The following is a 21028-nucleotide window of genomic DNA, read 5'->3' as shown; positions in this document are numbered from 1 at the left end:
CCCTCTCCCCCAGGCTGGGCAGTGCTGCTCTGGGCTGGGGATCAAAGGCTGGGGAGGGGGAGAGGGAACCCTTGCCTGGCTCCGAGAAAGAAGGGGAAATAACTGAGTGAGGGAAAGAAGACAAAGTGGGGAGATACGCCTCAGGGCAAAGCATGTCGAGAGTGAAGGAAAGAGGCAAAGGAGAAAGGGGGAATGTTTTCATGCTGCTAAGTAAGTTCCTTCCCAGCCCGAGGCCTGTGCTAAATTTTCACCTTCACAACAGCCCTGCTGTGGGAGGGATTGTTGCCCCCATTTTACAGATGAGGAGACTGAGGCTTAGAAGAGTGAGATAACCTGCCCAGGGCCATGTGCCCCAGTGAACGTGAAAGGCTGGAGACGGAAAACCTAGGGGAGTATAGTGACAGAAATGGAGGTGGACAGAGGGTGGAGGAGAGAGGTGAGAGGCAAGAGAATTGACAGATTGAGGCAGGCCCTCTGAGCCTGAGATAGGAGGAGAGAAAGTGAGTCTCTCAGAGCGCTGAGGACAGCCCTGAAACAGACAGTGTGTAAATTGGAGACAGGAAAACACTATCCAGGCTGGAACAATGGAGGGTGGAGACGGCAGCCTCTATCCACCCCCTTCCCAGAACCCGGGCATCCTGTCCCCAGCGTGCCGGGTTGGCTCCTGCCACCCCCGGGGGCCCAGGCCTCACCTCGGGTTGGCTGGGGTCCCGTCTGACCCCTTGCCCTCCGTGGACATCACTTGGCCCCTGGGAGGAGGCTGCCCCACCCACCCACCTTCCCTTCTCCCCTGCAGCCCCCACAGGGGCAGAGGGAGGCAGGCGGGTGAGTAGGGGGAACCTGGTCCCAGGTGTGCTGCTGGCTCCCCTGGGGGCCTCCCACACGGCACTAGCCTCCCAGGGGATTCCCCTACCCTCCCTCTACCCTCCACTGCCAGGGGCTGTGATGTTTCTCCTAATCCCCCCTTTCCGCCAGAGCCCCACCCCTCCCCCGATGCCCCTCCCCAGAGACCAGAGCGGAGCGGAGCCAGGTGTGTTCACCCCTCCATACACACACCCCTAAAATCTCCTCCCCTTTTCCTTCCCGTAACCAAATCCAGATGTGAGGCCTCTGCAGGCAGGGGCCAGGGCGGGAACCCAAGCGTCCTGGCCTCCAGCACTTCCTCCTCTGACAGCAGCGAGCTCTTGAGGTGGGGGCAGCGGGTGGTGGTGGCAGGGGTGGGCCTGGGCAGCTGAGTACCACCTTCAGGGATCTAAAGGACTGGAGTGTTTGGTCCCAAAAGGAGGTGGGAGCCTGGAGCAGGAATGGGGTTGCGTGGAGGGAGGCAGTGACTTTGGATTTGAGGAAGGGACTGTGAGTGGAGGTGAGGCAGGCCCTGTAGGGAGGGGTATCCCCCTGCCTGCGGTTCTCTTCCCTCAGGTCATGCCAGGTCGGGGTTCTAGTTTAACCCTGTCTGAGCTGTTTGGCCTTCTTCCCCTTTCCTCAGGGCAGAGCGGTTCTCAGAAGCCTAGATCAGGGAATTCGGAGGGGGGCAGCCCGGTGCCTGCCAGCTGTTAGGGGTGGGGTTCGCACTCCAATAAAGAGATGAGAAACAGGGTGGCAGAGGACAGGACTTGCTCCCCTCTTCATCTCTCGGCTCAGTCAGCCCCAGTGCCACCAGCTTGGAGCTCAGAGGACCCACCTGCCTCAGTCAGTTCCCAGGGATCTGGTCTCCCTGGTGTCTCCCCCAGTGCTGACCGTCTGTCTGTCTGTCTGTCTGTCTGTCTGTCTTAGAGACCCTGCTGAACACGAAACTGGAAACTGCAGACCTGAAGTGGGTCACGTTCCCTCAGGTGGAGGGGCAGGTAGGAGGCAGACCCAGGAGCTGGGGCTTGGAGGGACACCGAAGGAGGAGGGACAAGAGGTACCTGTGCTGGCCTGCTTCCCATGCCGCCAGCCCCCAGATCACAGCAGCCTGAGCCCCTCCTTGCTTTATCACAGACACCCCCCCAAGCAGCCCCCAAGCTGATTCCCCCCACTCTCCCCACAGTGGGAGGAGCTGAGCGGCCTGGATGAAGAGCAGCACAGCGTTCGGACCTACGAGGTGTGCGATGTACAGCGGGCCCCGGGCCTGGCCCACTGGCTGCGCACCGGCTGGGTCCCGCGCCGGGGAGCTGTCCATGTGTATGCCACGCTTCGCTTCACCATGCTCGAGTGCCTGTCCCTGACCCGGGCCGGGCGCTCCTGCAAGGAGACCTTCACTGTCTTCTACTTTGAGAGCGATGCTGACACGGCCACAGCCTTCACGCCAGCCTGGATGGAGAACCCCTACATCAAGGTACCCGGGCGCCCGGGACCCAGCCGCCGGCCAGTGTGGGACTGCGGCAGGCCCGTTGTGGTCCAGGGGCAATGGCTGAGCTTCCGAGGCCCTGGGGGATTGCGGGGGCGCTGGGGCCTGGAAGCAGGATGCTGCAGCCTGGAGAGGGAAGAAGGTGGTTGACTGGGTGGAGCAGTCACGTGTAGTTGAGCTGCCCCCAGGACCCCCGGTGCGGGGGGGGGGGTCGTCTAGACCACCTCTGCCACTTCCCACCTTCTCCGAGTACACCTTGCCCTTCAGAGACTCCTTTCTGCGCCTTCCATCCGATTCCTACTTGCCTTGCAAGCTTCAGCTCCCCCGGGACGCCTTTGCCCTGGGGTCTCCCGCCAGCTACAGATCTCATCATGCTTTTAACTTCTCTGTTTCCTTCGTTCCTGTTTCCTCGGCTCCGAGTCCAGGGGCCTGTCATAGAGCAGGTGTTGATAAATGTCTGTAGGGTGAGTGAGTGAAGAGAAAGGGGGGGTGCAGGACAGAGGCTGGACGCATCATAGGAGCTCAGCAAGCATTAATGGGTAATATTGGGGCCTGCAGGCAAGTGGAGAGAATGTTCTGGAACAGGAACGGAGGTGGTCAGGGAGAGGGTGAGCTGGGAAGAAGAAAATAGTCCCCCAGGCCCTCAGGGAGCGGAGGACAGTTGGCAATGAGTCTCTCCCTGCTCCTGGCAGGTGGACACAGTGGCTGCTGAGCACCTGACCCGGAAGCGCCCTGGGGCTGAGGCAACCGGGAAGGTGAACGTGAAGACGCTGCGTCTGGGCCCACTCACCAAGGCTGGCTTCTATCTGGCCTTCCAGGACCAGGGTGCCTGCATGGCCCTGCTGTCCCTGCACCTCTTCTACAAGAAGTGCGCCCAGCTGACCGTGAACCTCACCCGCTTCCCGGAGACTGTGCCTCGGGAGCTTGTGGTGCCCGTGGCGGGGAGCTGTGTGGCTGACGCCGTCCCCACCCCTGGCCCCAGCCCCAGCCTCTATTGCCGGGAGGATGGCCAGTGGGCCGAGCAGCCGGTCACGGGCTGCAGCTGTGCCCCAGGGTTCGAGGCCGCCGAGGGGAATACCAAGTGCCGAGGTGAGGCCCAGCGTCTTCTCCGTAAAGCTTGCCCACCCATGCAGCTCGCCCATACCCCGCTCTTGGACCCACTCCAATTTCCATTTTGAACATTTCTCTGTTCTCAAGGGCACTCACAGGGCCTGTTTACAGAGCCCCCAGCATAGTTCTGAGCTCTTTCACACCCTTTCTCCTAACTATGTCCCCAATTCTTTCCTGGATGAGGGGTGAGGGACGCAGGGCTGACCGCAGGACGAGGGTACCTTGTTGGGCTCTGAGGACAAAGGCATCGTGGTCTCTGTTTCCTGTTCATTATGGTTTCCTCTAATTTACTGAGACTGAATTCTCACTTAGCTATTTTTCTCTAGCGCATGCGTGCAAAACTCAGGTTTTGTAGGTTGAACATAAGGGATCTGGGAACTTCTGTGGAAAAGAAAATGACCTTACTGTCACTCACTTCCACCTGCAGTTGGCCTCTGACAGTGACAGGGCCCAGCAGTCACAGCAGGACCTGAGACTTGCACACCTTTCGAATCACAGCTATTTTCCCAGCCCGTTCCAGAAGATTCAGGAATGTCCTAGCTGCATTTTTTTGCCCATCGGGGCTTCAGTATTCCAGTGGCCATCGGGCCTGCCACTCTACCTTGTAAATAAAGAAAACACATTCATTCCTGTGGCACAAACTTGTTTTTCTCATGTTTTGATCATCGTATTTCAGTTTACTTGGTCTCTGTTGTGATCCGGTGTATTTAGTGGTGTGCGTTTAAAAACATAATTCTGAGCAGCGGTCTGTGGTTTCACCAGACTGCCAGAGGGTATTTGTAGGGGGTGTCGAGGTTAACAAAGGTCAGAAACTCTGATCTGGAGGGAGGGTCCCCTTCTCCTCTTAGAGGCGAAGTTTCTGAGCTCTTCCCTGGCTGCTCCCTGTGTGCCCTCCACGCAACTTTAAGAGCAGCTGAATGTTTCTGATGAACGCTGTCTCTCTCTCAGCCTGTGCCCAAGGCACCTTCAAGCCCTTAAATGGGGAGGGGTCCTGCCAGTCGTGTCCAGCCAACAGCCACTCCAACACCATTGGCTCGCCCGTCTGCCAGTGCCGCGTTGGGTACTTCCGGGCCCTCACAGACTCCCGGGGTGCGCCCTGTACCAGTAAGTGACCAGTCACCCCTGGGGCGGCGGGTGGACACTCACCCCAGCCCCCAGCCTCTCCGGCCTTCCTCCTCTTGGCCCTGGCCTGCTGGTGCCCAGCCAAGACAAGAAGTCACGAGGCTGCCTGCGTGCCCCACTGCCCCTCTCTGCTGAGCGGGTCAGCCTGACTCCCTGGTGTCCCACAGCGCCGCCCTCTGCTCCGAGAAGTGTGGTTCCCCGGCTGAATGGCTCCTCCCTGCGCCTGGAGTGGAGCGCCCCCCTCGAGTCCGGGGGCCGAGATGACCTCACGTATGCCCTGCGCTGCCGGGAGTGCCGCCCTGGGGGGTCCTGCACACCCTGCGGAGGAGACCTGACCTTCGACCCTGGCCCCCGGGACCTTGTGGAGCCCTGGGTGGCGATTCGTGGGCTGCGTCCTGACTTCACCTATACGTTCGAGGTCACCGCCTCGAATGGGGTGTCCTCCTTAGCCACCGGACCTGTCCCGTTTGAGGCTGTGAATGTCACCACTGACCGTGAGGGTGAGACTTCGAGCCGGCTGGAAGGGACGCAGCTGGCCCCAAGGCCTGAAAGGGCAAAAGTCGGTGGTGGGGCAGTGAGGCCGCCGGGAAGCGTGGAAAGTCAGGGCTTGCAGGGCAAGAGGCAGACACAGCGAGTGAAAAACGGTGCCGAGGCAGGCAGGCTTTCAGGACGGGGCAGAGAGAGTCAGAGGCAACTCCTGGAACAGCTGGAGGACCGACACAGGTGTAGCCAGCAGAGGCAGGGTTGGAAAGACGGGGAACAGACCTGTCACGAGCAAATACCCTACCCTGTCCTCTCCCTCACAGTACCGCCCCCAGTGTCCGACATCCGGGTGACGAGGTCATCACCCAGCAGCCTGAGCCTGGCCTGGGCTGTTCCCCGGGCGCCCAGCGGAGCCGTGCTGGACTACGAGGTCAAGTACCACGAGAAGGTGAGAGCAGGACCTGCCCCTGGGGGTTTGGGGTGAGCAGGGGGACGTGTCTGGGGACTGGGACACCTCAATTACAGGCATCCAATAGGCATTTGAATTCTAGCTCTGCTGAGTACTAGCCGTGTGACCTTGGGCCAGCCCCTTGGCCTCTCTGAGTTTAATAACTCCATTGTAAGTCAATTACAGGTACCAACCCCACAGAATGGCTGCAAGGATTAAATGCTACCCAGCACAGTGGATACATCAATGAGCTCTGAGGTCCCTCTTGCCGCACAGGGGAACCAAGATGCAATGATGGGGGAGGCTCAGGGCAGGGAGGGAGAGGTGGGAAGAGCAGTGGAAACATGGCGGGGGGCGGGGGTTTACAGCCAGCCCCTTCTCTCGGGCAGGGCACAGAGGGCCCCAGCAGCGTGCGGTTCCTGAAGACGTCTGAAAACCGGGCGGAGCTGCGGGGACTGAAACGGGGAGCCAGCTACCTGGTCCAGGTGCGGGCGCGCTCCGAGGCCGGCTACGGGCCCTTCGGCCAGGAGCACCACAGCCAAACACAGCTGGACGGTGAGCCTGGGGAGCAGGGCATGGGCGGGCCTTGCCCGTGCCCTCGGAGGACCCCCAAAGTCACGTTCCCATGCTCCTCTTTCAACCACAAGGCGTTTTGGCCTAGTGAGGAGAGGAGAGCATAGGCTGCAGAAACCAAAACGTATAGCTGGGAGGGGAGACCTGCTCAGTGGCTTTCCGGCTGTGTGACTTTCGGCAGAAGCCTGACCCTTCCTTAAGTCCCATCTCTCTCCTCCCCCTAAAGTGGAAATATCCTGAGGCCTCTCTCACAGGGCTCCAAGGATTAACTGAGGTGACACCTGTTCATTTTTATTTATTCATTTTTCATGTTTGTTTATTTTGAGAAAGAGAGTGAGCACACGAGCAAGGGAGGGGCAGAGAGAGAATCCCAATCAGGCTCCCGCTGTCAGCGCAGGGCCCTATGCCGGGCTCAAACTCCCAAACCATGAGATCATGACCTGAGCCAAAATCAAGAGTCAGACCCTTAACCGACTGAGCCACCCAGGCACCCCATACCTATTCATTTTAATATGCTTGGTCCCGGGGGGCCCCTGGGTGACATTTGAGCATCTGACTTCGGCTTAGGTCGTGATCTCACGGTTCATGGGTTCGAGCCCTGCTTCGGGCTCTGTGCTGAATGCTTGCTCAGAGCCTGGAGTTTGCTTCAGATTCTGTGTCTCCCTCTCTCTCTGCCCCTCCCCCGCTCGAGGTTTGTCTCACTCTGTCTCTCAAAAATAAATAAATGTAAAGAAAAAAAAATTTACTATGCTTGGCCCAGTAGCTTTCTGAGCCTTTTCATTTGACAGTTTAATTGAGCTGGGACTCACATGCCATGCAATTCACCCCCTTAGAGTGTACAGTTCGGTGGCTTTTAGTATATTCAGTGTTGTGTGACCATCACAATTAATTTTAGAACCTTTCAGCATCCAAAGAGAGATACTATAGCCCTTTAGTCACCCCCAGCCACTAATTTACTTTCTGTCCCTGTGCAATTAGTGCAAACACTAATTTACTTTCTGTCCCTGTGGATTTACTTATTCTGGACATTTCATACAAACAGGAACCGTGCATTCTGTGGCCTTTGGAGACTGGCTTCATCCTTCACTCAGGACAATGTTTTCTTTTTTTTCTTTTTTTCAAGTTTATCTTGGGAGAGAGAAGGGGGGGTGTGGAGAGACGGGGAGAGAGAATCACAAGCAGGCTCCACACTGGAGCCTGACGTGGAGCTCAATCCCATGACCCTGAGATCATGACCTAAGCCAAAATCAGGAGTCAGATGCTCAACCGACTGAGCCCTTCAACCACCTAGGCACCTCTAGGAGAGTGTTTTCGAGATTCACCCATATTATAGCGTGTATCAGTGCTGTTTATGGCTGAAAAATATTCCATTGTATGGCTACAGCATGTTTTATATATCCATTCATCTGTTGATGGACATCTGGGTTACTTCCACTTTTTTGGCTACAAACCTTTTCATTTTTAGCCCTTGGGGACTTTCTGTGATCACCAGTATCTATAACTGAACAAAATCAAACTGCTCTTGCCGCAACTAGGTCTGGAAACTTCCTCCCTTGCCCTGAGGGACTTGGGAGGGGCCCCCACCTGTGGAAAACAGTCCGAAAACCACTGTGCTTCCCGGACCCTGCGCCTCCTCCGCCTTCCCCGTACCCCCCACCCTGCTGGGGGCCTGTTCGCGAGGGAACACAGCTCGTGCCTTGCGGCTGGTGTGGGGTCCCCAGGGGCCGTCGGCTTCTCTTGATCACCAGTTTTTCCTCCCCCAGAGAATGAGAGCTGGCGGGAGCAGCTGGCCCTGATCGCAGGCACGGCGGTCGTGGGTGTGGTGCTGGTCTTGGTGGTCATCGTCATCGCCGTCCTGTGCCTCAGGTGAGGGCTCTGGGCACCTGGAGGCCCTTGGGAAGGCCCGTGTAGCTGTCCACCTGCCCACTCGCTCCAGGCAAACCTCCCTCAACGCCCCAGGATACTTGTTTTCTCTTGGAAGCTTCTCTCATCCCCGCTCCTCCTCCCCCCGGTCCTGTCCCTTTGGGAACGCACAGATGTGGGATTCAGTTTACCTTTTCTTTCCCATTGGCCACAGGAAGCAGAGCAGCGGGAGAGAAGCTGAATACTCAGACAAACACGGACAGTATCTCATCGGGCACGGTGGGTAGGCGTGTCCTGAAAGAAGCAGGACTGGGGGCAGAGCTGTGAGCCGAGAACCCAGGCATCTGAGTGCACGGGAAGCTGCTTCTCGGTTAACGGGGCCTGTGTGATCCCTCAGGTACTAAGGTCTACATTGACCCCTTCACTTACGAAGACCCTAATGAGGCTGTAAGAGAGTTTGCAAAAGAGATCGATGTCTCCTATGTCAAGATTGAGGAGGTGATTGGCGCAGGTGAGAGGAAGGCTGGGCGCCTGTGGGAGGAAAAGGAGGGCCAGATGGTGGGCAGAGGAGGGCTGACCCTCAGCGTCCTTCCTGAAGGCGAGTTTGGCGAGGTGTGTCGGGGGCGGCTCAAGGCCCCAGGGAAGAAAGAGAGCTGTGTGGCCATCAAGACCCTGAAAGGGGGCTACACGGAGAGGCAGCGGCGGGAGTTCCTAAGTGAGGCCTCCATCATGGGCCAGTTCGAGCACCCCAACATCATCCGCCTGGAGGGCGTGGTCACCAACAGCGTGCCTGTCATGATCCTCACCGAGTTCATGGAGAACGGCGCCCTGGACTCCTTCCTACGGGTGAGCCTTCTGCCCCCAGCCTCCCGCACCCCCCTCACTCCCCCAGCACAGCCAAGGAGCTCAGAACCAAGGTAGATCGTGGGGTGCACATCACACCTCCTCTGCCCTTTGTTCTCCCTTCGGGACAGCTTGAATTCCTGGGACTGGCCTTTCCTTCGGCTGTGAGTGGCAATGGCGTCTCGGTGGGGCGAGCTGACCCCAAGATTTGGAAGGATGGTCATTTGTCCTTTTGACAATTATTTCCTGAGTGCCACCTGGCACATCAGCCACTGTCCTAGGTCCTGGGAATAAAGCCATGAACATCTCTGCCCTTGACAGTATAATCGAGGAGACTGGAAATTAACAAGTAAACAAATTTTTTGGAATACAGATATTTTGGGGGCGCCAGGGTGGCTCAGTCGGTTGAGCGTCCGATTCTTGATTTTTAGCTGAGGTCATGATCCCAGGGTTGTGGGATCAAGCCCCGAGTGGGGTTCTGTGGATGGAGCCTGCTTAAGATTCTCTCTCCCTTTGTCCCTCTCCCCTCCCACTTTCTGTCACTCTAAAAAAAAAAAAAAAAAAAAAAATTAAATACAGATCATTTGGAAAAGTGACTTGAGATGATGGGGAAGAGTTTCTTTTAATTTTCATCACTTTAACAGGCTTCACTGGATTTTATTTTATTTTTTAACTTTACATCTTTTTGGGGGGAAAAAACGCATTTTCCTACAGAGCAAGATATTGCATTTAACAGAATTATGATGCTTCCTCGGGATCATCCGGTACCCAGTCAATATTCACATTTCCCTAGTTGTCCCCCAGATGTCTCCTTCCTCCTGGTTCCTCCAAACCAGGATCTAGTTCAAGCATGGCACTTAGTGGTTTTGTTTGTTTGTTCGTTTTGTTGTGTTTTGTTTTTCCTGGTGGTTATTTTTTTGAGCTTCTTCTAAATCCAGGACCGTTCTTTGTTGTGAGACACACTGACATTCTGAAAAGCTGGGCCTCTTATTCCTTTGAATGTCTCACCTTCTGGATTTATCAGCTTCTTCCCTATGGGGTCATTGTTTCTCCACTTCCTTTAAGAGAAGATAGATTTAATGTTCTGATAAGTTCAAAAGTAAATATGTGTGGCCAGCCTCCATCGGGGGTGCTGTGTACCTCACATGACACCCCATCCAGAGACAGGCTCTCTGGCTCTCATCAGGAGAGATGCTGAGGCAGGCCTTGGGGTAGTGTGATGGCGGCCTGACCCTTCCTTGTGGACACAGGCTTCTGTTCCTTGGTACCATACAAAGGTCTTGTTGCCAAGAGAGGGAGGGAGGGTCTATTTTAATTTTTTTTTTTTCAACGTTTATTTATTTTTGGGACAGAGAGAGACAGAGCATGAACGGAGGAGGGGTAGAGAGAGAGGGAGACACAGAATCGGAAACAGGCTCCAGGCTCTGAGCCATCAGCCCAGAGCCTGACGCGGGCTCGAACTCACGGACCGCGAGATCGTGACCTGGCTGAAGTCGGACGCTTAACCGACTGCGCCACCCAGGCGCCCCAGGGAGGGTCTATTTTAGAAGAGATGACATTTGGGGTGCCTGGCTGGCTCAGTCGGTGGAGCATGCGACTCTTGATCTCGAGGTTGTGAGTTTAAGCTCCACGTTGGGTGTAGAGATTACATTTAAAAATGAAGAAGAAGAAGAGAGGACATTTGGGCTGACATTTGGGTAGATGAGAGAGAGCCAGCCAGGAGCAGATGGAGGAGAAGCACGTGGGCCTCATGGCCTTAGTAAGGAGTTTGGATTTGATTAGAAGTTCAAGGGGAAGCCTTTGGAGGGATTTCGGCAAGAGAGGTGATTTTAGGAGCTCCCTTTGGTGTGCTGGGGGGCATGAGCCAAGAGCCAGTGGGGAGACTCGCAATCCTTTGGGGCACGGCAGTTGCAGCAGGTTGGGGAGAAGTGGCTGGATTCGGACGTGGTTTGGAGGCAGGGCCAGCAGAACCCGCTGATGGATTGTAAGTGGCAGGTGAGGAAGAGAGGAATCGCAGAGAACCCTGGCGTCTGCCCCAAGCATCTGGCCAGCGGCATTTCTGCAAGCTGAGTTTTGAGGTGTGGGACAGGAGCAGGCTTAGAGGAGGGTTCAGAATTCAGGGTTTGGACTCTGGCCCTGGCCCTGCATGGCTGCCAAGGGTCCCCTGCGTGCTTGCTGAATCCAGAGGATGGGATTTGTCCACTGTAACTGTTTGGCTGATCCGGTGAGAGCAGACTCTGTAAAGGTCAAGGTCAGGCTTTAGGTCTTGGCTTTGGCACCGTGTTCATTGATCGCACCCAGTTTTTCACTGCCGTGTTGCAGGCTACACACAGCTGGTCCAAGAGGGCTGAGCAAGCTTTCTTTGGGTCAGCACAAGTGCATCTGCACCTGTAGACAGGTAGTTTAGGGCACACCTCAACTGTCGCCACTCTGTTGCCTCCAAATAAAAAGAACATACTAGGGGCGCCTGGGCTGCTTAATCAGTTAAGTATCTGACTCTTGATCTCAGCCCAGGTCTTGATCTCAGGATCCTGAGTTCAAGCCCTGCACTGGGCTCTGTCCTGGGTGCGGAGCCTACTTAAAAATGGGGGGAAAAGAGTTGTGTCAGAAATAAGGAAAAAATTAGGGGCTCCTGGGTGGCTCAGTCGGTTGAGCCTCCAACTTCAGCTCGGGTCATGATCTCACGGCTCATGGGTTCAAGCCCTACGTCGGGCTCTGTGCTGACAGCTCAGAGCCTGGAACTTGGTTCGGATTCTGTGTTTCCCTCTCTCTGCCCCTCCCCTGCTCGCACTCTGTCTCTCTCTGTCTCTCAACAATAAATAAATGTTAAAAAAATTTTTTTAATAAAAAAATAAACATTAAAAACTGAAAAAAAAAAAAGTACTAGATTAAAAGGATTTGTTGATACTCCCTGGATATAAAGCCCTGCCTTAGGCTAAACAGAAGAAAATGATTTTTTTTGTTTTTTTTTTAATAATGTTTATGATTTTGAGAGGAAGAGAGAGACAGAGCACGAGCAAGGAAGGGGCAGAGAGAAAGGGAGACACAGAATCTGAAGCAGGCTCCAGGCTCTCAGCTGTCAGCACAGGGCCCAACGTGGGGCTCAAACCCACGAACTGTGAGATCGTGACTTGAGCTGGGGTCTGACGCTTAACCGACTAAGCCATCCAGGCGCCCCTAAATCAAAGAAAAGTTAAAAATAATCGTATAATCTTGAACATCATGTCAGGTTACTGTAGTGAGAGCTGAGAGAGCTCAGAGTAAGAGAAAAGAGGAGGGCTTACCTGGGAAGGAGGAGGGCTTACCTGGGAGGTCAGCAGAAGGAAGGGGGGATGGCAGGTGCGCTGGCCTGATGGTGCCCTCTCCCTCGTCTGGTCTCCAGCTGAACGACGGGCAGTTCACCGTCATCCAGCTGGTGGGCATGTTGCGGGGCATCGCCTCAGGCATGCGGTACCTGGCTGAGATGAGCTACGTCCACCGAGACCTGGCTGCCCGTAACATCCTGGTCAACAGCAACCTTGTCTGCAAGGTTTCCGACTTCGGGCTTTCCCGCTTCCTGGAGGAGAACTCTTCTGACCCCACCTACACGAGCTCTTTGGTGAGGCTGGGGGACCTGCGTATGAACGAGGTTCTCAGGGCCAGGTGGAAAGATGGGAGGCACTGGCAGCTCCAGTTCAGGGTCAGGATGTAGGCGCAGACCATGGAGGGGGCGGTCAACTTAGGGAACCCGACTTCCGGTGTCCAGGAAAAGAACAGAGTTGAGCTATGTGTCTGAGTCCCAGAAAGAAAGGAGGCCTGGGGGAAGGCAAATGCAGGGGGCCAAATGCCTGGGTCCTGTGAGTCCCTCAGCCAACCTTTTCCCTCCTCATCTTTAGGGGGGAAAGATTCCCATCAGATGGACAGCCCCTGAGGCCATCGCCTTCCGGAAATTCACATCTGCCAGTGATGCCTGGAGCTACGGAATTGTGATGTGGGAGGTCATGTCATTTGGGGAACGTCCATACTGGGACATGAGCAATCAGGATGTAAGTGTCCCATAGTCCTACCAAGCTTACCTGAAATGTTCTCTCGCCTGGGATATGGGTTGGGGACTGGGGTCCCCAAAGAGTTAATCGCTGTTGTCCTTGAGGGTGGCACAGAGTAGAGTTGATCTTTGTATCCAAGACTTTGATACAGCACGTCTGGTCACAGAAGGACACAGAGGAGGGCAGGGTTGGGAAGTTACTCATCTAGATCACGGCCCAAGAGCCACTGGGGCTTCAAGCCACCGCCAGCTTCAGCCCCGGCCAGGAGGACCCCCGCCCCAAATCTGCCATTCTCAGGGGCTATGGCACCTCTCCCGGCATCTGCTAAGTCCCCATTTTCTGGGAGTCCTTTGGCACCCCAGTGTTCCTGGGAGACCCTCACCCAGTGCTCCTACCTGTCCTTCCAGGTGATCAATGCCATTGAACAGGACTACCGGCTGCCCCCGCCCCCAGACTGCCCCACCTCCCTGCACCAGCTCATGCTGGACTGTTGGCAGAAGGACCGGAACGCACGGCCCCGCTTCCCCCAGGTGGTCAGCGCCCTCGACAAGATGATCCGGAACCCAGCCAGTCTCAAAATCGTGGCCAGGGAGAATGGCGGGTGAGGATCCCAGATAGCGGGCTTCCTTCCCACACTCTGCCACCACCTGAGAGCCACCCCCCCCCCCCCACCCTTCCTCCTCAGAAGTATCTGTCCCTCTGGTGGTTTGTGGGATTGTCCCTGCCTGCTTCTCCAAGGCTGGGCCCAGAGTCTCCACCTGATGTAGCCCTGGAGCTCAGCGCGCCCCTCCCCATCCTTGCCTCCCAGGGCCTCGCACCCACTCCTGGATCAGCGGCAGCCTCACTACTCAGCTTTCGGCTCTGTGGGTGAGTGGCTTCGAGCCATCAAGATGGGAAGATACGAAGAAAGTTTCGCAGCCGCTGGCTTTGGCTCCTTCGAACTGGTCAGCCAGATCTCCGCTGAGTAAGTCGTGGCAGAAGCTGGAGGTGGTGGCTGAGGGGTACCTGGGGACCAGGTTTAGCAGGGACCTTTGGGGGAGATTCCTGGTGCAAACCCTGTTAGCAAGAGTCTCCACCACCATCACCCCCACCAAAACAAGCAGTAACAGCTCTGGGGGCTGAGACCCCACAGAATCTCCCAGGCTGGCATTGCCCAGCTCACCCCTTTGCGCCACCCCATGGCCCTGCCGCACCATAGATATCTATCCTTGTGTATCTACATTCCGGGCTCTGCTCTCACATTAACAGTGACAACTCTGGCTGTTTTCCCCACCCATAAAAGGAGAGGGTTGGACTAGGTTTTGGAGATCCTTTCCAGCTTTAATGTTAAATAGTTTTATGGTTCCAACGCCTCTCACTTGCCTCTCACTTTGTTCCCCCGTCGGCCCCTCTGGCGCTCCACCTTTCTGCCTTCCCATTTCCCTCCCAGGCTCTTTTCTCAGGCCAGGTTTGAATAACACGTGGAAGGAAGAGAAATCTAGGAACCAGGGGGTGGGAGGCAGTCTCCCCGCAGGGCAGGTCATGGACCCCCCTGCTCCCTGATTGTCCAAGAGACTCGTGCTCTCTATTTCCCACCTCTGCTATTCTCCCTTATCTCAGGCTCCAGGCCTCAGGATGGGGGGGGGGGGGGGCAGCTCGTGTTCGCCCCTCCCCCTTCCTCCCCACCCGCTCTTCCTCTCTCTCTGACCTTTTCTTCTGACTTCTCTTTTCTCCTCTAAAGCAATCTGTGCAGCCCCTTCCCCCAACCTCATTTTGCGCGTTTTTCCCTCTTTCATTCCTCCCCTTCGCTGATTCTCTGCCTTTTCCTAATCCTTGCTGGAGCCCCAACCTGTGGCCCCCACAACCTCCCACCAGCCAGCCCTGCTCAGCTACCTACCCCACCCTCTACTGCGGCTGTGCAGAAGGACTGAGGCCCCGCTCTTAAATCCTCCGGAAATTGCCGGCAACTATTGGCAACTATTGACGTGCCCCTCCCTTGCTGGCCTTCCTGATTGGCTGACAGTCCTGAGGCAAGACAAGGTGTCTGGAACTAAGAGAGCCTCCCTGGGAGCCCTATGGCCTCACCTAGCTCTCCCTTCTTCCCCAGGGACCTGCTCCGAATTGGAGTCACTCTGGCGGGACACCAGAAGAAAATCCTGGCCAGTGTCCAGCACATGAAGTCCCAGGCCAAGCCTGGAGCCCCGGGTGGGTCGGGAGCACCAGCCCCCCAGTACTGACCTGCACCTGCTTGCCTGGCCCCACTGCTCTGGAGCGGCAGGAACTCCCAGCTGGGGACACCGCTCCCCTTCTTCCTGGGACAGAGTCGGATGGGGACCCAAGAGGCCATCATACCTAGGCCCCACTGGATTGCACTTTGAACCCATGGGGGTGGGGAGCTGGCAATTTGGAGACAGGATTTGAGGATTCTGCCATATGAGAGTAGAAATCACATGTCCCCCCGCCCCCCAGGCGGGGAACCCTATGCCAAGGGTGCGGGAGCCCTTCCCTCGGGATTGGGTGTGACCAGAGGGAAAGGAAGCGCTTATAATCTGCCAACTTCCCAGGAGTGGTTGGGCACGATCCCCACAACCTCCCTCTGATCCCCAGTTAGGGCCCCACGTACCGCCCCCCCTTCACCTCGAAGGGCCACTGCACTGCCCTGCAGACCAAAGAGAAGAGGGTGACTAGCCTGGGAGCTCGGGAGTGGAGAGCGCCGCATCGTGGCCGGAGGCGGGAAGGGGTGTCGTGGCCCAGTGACAAAATCATTGGACTTGGATGTCCCAACCTTGCTGCTGTCTTCCCCGAACTCAGTTTTCCCTTGTAAATGGTCCTCCCCCATCTGCTGCCTTCATATTGAAGGTTTTTGAGTTTTATTTTTTATTTTGGCCTTATTCCCCCCGCCCTTATTTTGTTGTTTTTTGTTGTTGTTTGTTCTTCCACCGTCCTTGTCATTACCTTTTGTGTTGGAGGGGCCCGTTTCATTATTGCCTCCTTTGCCCAGGGTGAAACAGGGCCTCATCGCTGTGTCTGTTTCCGGAACAATGCCTTGGTCGCACCACAACTCCCAGACACTTCCCTGCCCCCAAGTACCCCCAAGCTGTGTCCATGAGGGGGTGTGGGAGGGGTGAGGTGGTGGTGGAAACCAGAGACAGACACCGGTGCTTGGAGGGGATCTTAAATTATATTTAAAACAATTTTTTTTTTGTATAAATAAAAGAAACTGGGAAACTGTGCAGTTCTGGGGGTGATTGGGGATGGGGGATGGGCCAGGTTTCCGCGGAGAGTACGGCCTGGGTATGGAAGAGTGGTCGGAGGTCTGGAGACAGGGCTGTGGGGGGCTGCAGGGGGCTTCAGGCTTGGTTCTCGGGCCCCAGGGTGTGTCTGAGGTGGTGGGGTGGGGGCAGTGGGAGATGAGTCATTGGCAGCTGCTTCTAACGGCTCCAGATGGTTCTGCCAAGAGCCTGGGGCACCTCCGGGGTGGGGCTGCCCCTCCCTCCCCTGTCCTGGTTCCCCAGCCCTGGTAGGGGGCCTCACCCAGGGAGGCCTTGAGCTTGTAGCCCTGCCCCGCAGCCCCCTGAAGGGGTATAGGGGGGCATTGGCTGGGGTGGGGGTCCAGTTAGATGAAGGAGACAGATGTGGGCCAGATGTTGGCAGCTGGGGTTGGTTTAGAGGCAATGGGGGAAAAGTCTGCATGGGCTGTGGGGGAGGGGCAGAGCTGGAGTGAGGGATGTGGACCCCCCACGGGTACACACACAGACACACACACACACACACACACACACACACACCCTGGGCTGAGTCCTTGGGAAGACAATTCCCCCTTTCAAGATGCTGCCCGGGCAGGTTCTCCCAGGCTCTTCCGAAGGGGAGGGGAAAACCACCTGAATGTCTTCCCCCAACTTCCAAACAGGAAGATGGGGATGGGGTCAAACCCCTGCGAGCCCTTGTTGCCCTCTTTTGTTCCTTTGCTCCCAATCTGCCCACCCTCAGGGACACCTGCAGGGGCCAGCCTTGCTACTTCTGCATCTCCGGTGGCCCCTGTTGTGTTGGGGTCTGTGCGGAACCCCAAATCGCAGTTTCTGCCCTTCCCTGCCCAGGTGGCCTCAGGTGGCGATCCCGTCTGTGATTTCCTACCTGTCCCAGCGTCTTCTAGCGTCCCTAATGCTCTGGAATCCTCTGTCCACTCCCTTGATGACCCATCACTCCTGTTTTGTACACTCAAGAGGTATGGGAGGGACTCCATCCTGCTAAGGATGGAGGGCGCGTGGGTCCAGAAGGACGTGGTCTATCTGGGAGGATGCCGGCCCAGGCCACCCCTTTCCCCTCCCAACCAGACATCCGGGCTAGATAAGGTGACCTTAGTTGTTGAGGGGAGGGGCAGAGGTCAAGGGGACAGGGCACAGGCGAAAAACAGGCAAAAGGTCAAAGATGCCGTGAAGGGAGTTCGGGTGGGGGCGGGGTGTGCAGCAGGGAACCCCGTGATGCCCGAGCCAAAGTGCAGCCAGCTCACTCGCGGAACCCCCTGAGCACCCCTGCCATGCCCAGCTCGAGTGAGAGCTGCTCCCCCCAGCCAGCCGGGTCAGGGGCCATCCCTCCCTCCCCGGGCCCTTCCCCAACCAGGTGGGATCTCCATTCCTTACACGAGGGTGGCTGCAAGGGTCCTCAGAAAATAAGCACAGAGGAAGGGTTCCTTTGTAGAACCCAGTGTCCTGCCTGCTCTGGCATCCCCTGTCCCTTGGGGTCTCACGTCCTGGCCTCCCCACCCCAATTGGCAGCCTTCCTTTCCCTCTTGGCGCCCAAGCAGGATGTTCCAGGCCCCATCCCCAAGCAGTGACCTGCCCCGTCGTCGTCGGGAGGCCCGAGACCCTGGGGGAGGGGTCAGAATGTGAGCCCTTTGGCTTCAGGCTAAGGAGAGCTGGCCTCAGCTGCTGGGATGGGGCTCCGAACGCCTCAGCCCCTAGACCTCACCAGCAGTTGCCAGAGTAACCCCTAGGCCCTCTTGGGAAATGGATGTGCGCAGAAGCGAGGGGCCTCCCCGGAGGATCACAGGCAAAAAAGCCACATTCCCCATCCTTAGCCTCCACCCCGTGTTTAATCTCCTCATGGGAAATGTCAGCCTCCTCGGGATCACCTGGGTTCCTGGGAAGACTGGGAAAGTGCAGGCTTTTTTCCCATTTCCCAGCAGCCAGAGGGCTGGACACCCCACCGCCAAGCGGCTCTGTCCAAGAGACAGTCAGACCTCAGTCCGCCTCCCCTCTGGACATTTTGCAGAGCACCCAGCGCTGGCCACCCCCCAGCCCTGCACACTTGTGTCCCTCCCTCCTATTTCACCCCCCCCCCCAAGACCCACTTCACAGATCCCTTCCTCCACCACAGCCATGTGGAAATTCACATTTCAAAAATAAATTTTAATTTTCTCTCTCCTTTTTTGAGGGCAACTCAAAACTGAGGGACTCTAAGGGCATGCTCTGGAACGAAATCTGAGGAGAAAGCAAGAAAACCCCGCGTTAGAGGCAGACTCAGCTCCCAGTCGCCAAGGTTTTGTGGGGCCGGGATGGTTCTCACCAGCATCGGCCAGGCTGTTCTCTGTTCTGGCTCTGCGTTTTCTCCCTGGGAGTGGTGGGGAAGAGAGGAGGGTCAGTGCCCACTCCCCTGTGGACTCGTCCCCACCCACCCCTGCTCATCCCCTTTCCCAGAACTCACCTCCTCCTCCTCCTCTTCCTGGAAACACATTCCCAGGTCACTGCCGGCACTATGACCGCCACAGGCACGAGCATCCCCAACAGGATGGCCACAAAGCTGGATGCTTCTGGGGTGCGGGGGACAGAACGGAGGCACATGGGATAGGAAGGCGTGGGGGAGGAGACACTCCCCTTCCATCCTAAGTTGCCACCGGAAAGGACTGTAACCCCTGAGTCCCTGGATGTGACTAGTTCTCCCTCCAGAAGGCTTTTACTCCAAGGCCTCGGCACCACACACCCAGGGTCCCCTTGTGTTTCTGGACACTCAACTCCCATCAGCCTTGTTAAGGGGGGTGTTTGTCCAGCTGGTCCCCTAGAGTCCAGGGTATCATTGTGGCCAGTGCTTCTCAACGAGCAGCCCTAGAATCACTTCTAAAATGTTTTGTTAATATTTATTTATTTTTCAGACAGAGAGAGAGATAGAGTGCAAGTGGGGGAGAGAGGCAGAGAGGGGCAGAGAGACACAGAATCCGAAGCAGGCTCCGGGCTCCGAGCTGTCAGCACAGAGGCCGACGCGGGGCTCGAATCCATGAACTGTGAGATCATGACCTGAGCCAAAGTTGGACGCTCAACCGACTGAGTCACCCAGGTGCCCCCGGAATCACTTCTACTAGTCACCCGGAAGCTTATTAAAAATGCAGATTTCTGGGCCCCCTCCAGACCTACTGAATCCAAATCTCTGGGCTGCTGGGAGTAGGGGGGGAGTCCTGAAATGAACACGTAGAAAAAGCCACCCCCACCCACCCCACCCTGGGTGAGAGGTGGGATAAAGTCGGAGAACCACAGGCTCAGAGGCTCAAGGGAATTCCGAGTTTTGGATGGGGAGAAAGGGTCAAAGGTACTGGAGAGGCTCAGACGGATCCGAGACAGGACAGGAAGAGCAGGAGTGAGGCAAGGAGACCAGAGAAGGGACCGGGGTTCCGAGAGAAGATCCCAGAGGACAGCGGGTCCCCCCTCGTAATCTGGGGTTTCGCTTTCCACACTTGGTCACCCACAGTCACCCGCAGTCCAGAAGCAGATGGTCCAGTAGCATCAGAAGGTCAACAGCCTGACACTACATCACAACGCCTACATCACGCACCTCCCTCGTCATCTTCTCTCCCATCATCACAAGAAGGGGAGGACAGTACAATCGGTTTGAGAGACAGACCACATTCACATGACTTTTATTATAATAATTGCTCTGGTTCTATTCGGTTGTTGTTAATCTCTTATTGCGCCTAACTGATAAACAAAACTTCATCATACGTCTGCACGTACAGGAAAAACCAGATGGGGTCCGGGGCTGTCTGTGGTTTTGGGCATCCACCTGGGTTTGGATGGGGGTCTTGGAAAGTACACCCCACAGATTAGTGGGGGGCTACTGTATGTCGGTAGGGGATGGGCACAGGGACTCGGATTCTTTGAAACTCCTTGCTCTGCTCATCTCTAGGGAGCATATTATCTTATTATGTTTTCTATAATGTGTGTTACATTAAGAATCTATTACCCGTCATAGCTCTGTAATAGGTCTGCATTATATGTTCACATTATGTACATGGAATAATGCTGTAGCAATTGGTGGTGGGGAAGGGGCTGTGAGGATACAGGGTCTGGGATGAAGTTCTCACCTGGTTTTCCAGGGGGTGGCACATCCTGGGGCTCTGTGCAGAGGTGCCCCCCGTAACCGAGTTCACACTCACAGGTAAAGTGGGTTCCCTGCTCCTGGCACCGTCCATCATTTTGACAGGGGTTCCGTAGACATGGGCTTTCTGTGAGGACAAGCGGGGTGATTGGGGGGGGTGGTTCTAAGAGGACACCCACAGCCAGGGAGAGGGGCCTGGGGCTGGGACCCCAGAGAGGGAAACAGAGGCTGGAAGAGGCTGGGCAGGGGTCCGCCAGCCTGGCTTGTTGCTTGCCTGCTTTTTTTTTCCCCCTTGAGTTTTAACATTTTTTTAAATTATTTTTATTTAAATCCAAGTTAGTTAACATATACACCAGCCTGCCTTTCAAACTGGGCTCTACACTCACTAGCCCTGGGCTCTGGAGAAAGTGCTCACCCTCTCTGAACTCCACTTTCTTTACCTATAGTGGGGATGTGGGGTAAGGACTGAAGATCACGGAAAGCTAATGCCGGGACAAGGCCCCAGCACAGTGCCTGGCAGATGGCAGGCACTCACTGCACACAGATTCTTTCTCTCTGCCCCTCCCAAAAAAGGAGAGAGTGGGATGACGGCCAGCCTCCTGACGTCGAAGACTGAGAGGGACGATCCTCCGTCCCGCTCTTCCCTCCCCCCCCCCACAAGGGGGCAGCTTGAAGCCAAGGGGAGGTCTAGGCTCACCTCGGAAGCGGCCACGAGTGAGGTTCCCCAGGGTGCAGATCTCCCCGGCACGACAGCGGAGGGGCTCACACAGCAGCACCCCCGAGCTGGCGCAGGTGCAGCGCCGAGAGCAATCCTCGGTCACATAGCTGTCACCCCGCTGCAGAGGGGAGAAGGGCCGGGAGGAGAAGGTCTGGTTTTCCCCCCTCGTC

General features: G+C 56.3%; 2 protein-coding genes across 3 annotated transcripts in view; one reads left to right on the top strand and one right to left on the bottom strand.

Moving 5' to 3' along the window:
- The window catches only part of EPHB4 (EPH receptor B4), a 30996-nt gene extending 14990 nt beyond the window's left edge, over positions 1–16006 (top strand). For both annotated transcript variants that reach the window (XM_019820518.3, XM_003998497.5), the window contains exons 2-17: positions 1774–1844; positions 2030–2317; positions 3022–3418; positions 4388–4543; positions 4729–5061; positions 5368–5492; positions 5882–6047; positions 7829–7931; positions 8143–8207; positions 8326–8439; positions 8527–8774; positions 12154–12369; positions 12647–12796; positions 13204–13397; positions 13605–13760; positions 14883–16006. In XM_019820518.3, coding sequence (XP_019676077.1) covers positions 1774–1844; positions 2030–2317; positions 3022–3418; positions 4388–4543; positions 4729–5061; positions 5368–5492; positions 5882–6047; positions 7829–7931; positions 8143–8207; positions 8326–8439; positions 8527–8774; positions 12154–12369; positions 12647–12796; positions 13204–13397; positions 13605–13760; positions 14883–15012 — 2912 coding nt within the window. In that variant the 3' untranslated portion in view covers positions 15013–16006. The remainder of the gene's footprint in view (positions 1–1773; positions 1845–2029; positions 2318–3021; positions 3419–4387; positions 4544–4728; positions 5062–5367; positions 5493–5881; positions 6048–7828; positions 7932–8142; positions 8208–8325; positions 8440–8526; positions 8775–12153; positions 12370–12646; positions 12797–13203; positions 13398–13604; positions 13761–14882) is intronic.
- A 2156-nt stretch (positions 16007–18162) lies between these two features.
- ZAN (zonadhesin) overlaps positions 18163–21028 on the bottom strand; it is a 38610-nt gene continuing 35744 nt past the window's right edge. Inside the window, 5 exon segments of the mRNA XM_045048294.1 lie at positions 18163–18255; positions 18341–18385; positions 18479–18584; positions 20127–20267; positions 20838–20976. Coding sequence (XP_044904229.1) covers position 18255; positions 18341–18385; positions 18479–18584; positions 20127–20267; positions 20838–20976 — 432 coding nt within the window. The 3' untranslated portion in view covers positions 18163–18254.

Source organism: Felis catus, chromosome E3 (genome assembly GCF_018350175.1).
Source record: "Felis catus isolate Fca126 chromosome E3, F.catus_Fca126_mat1.0, whole genome shotgun sequence".
In the NCBI taxonomy this organism is placed as follows: Eukaryota; Metazoa; Chordata; class Mammalia; order Carnivora; family Felidae; genus Felis; species Felis catus.
This window is presented reverse-complemented; position numbering and strand designations above follow the sequence as displayed.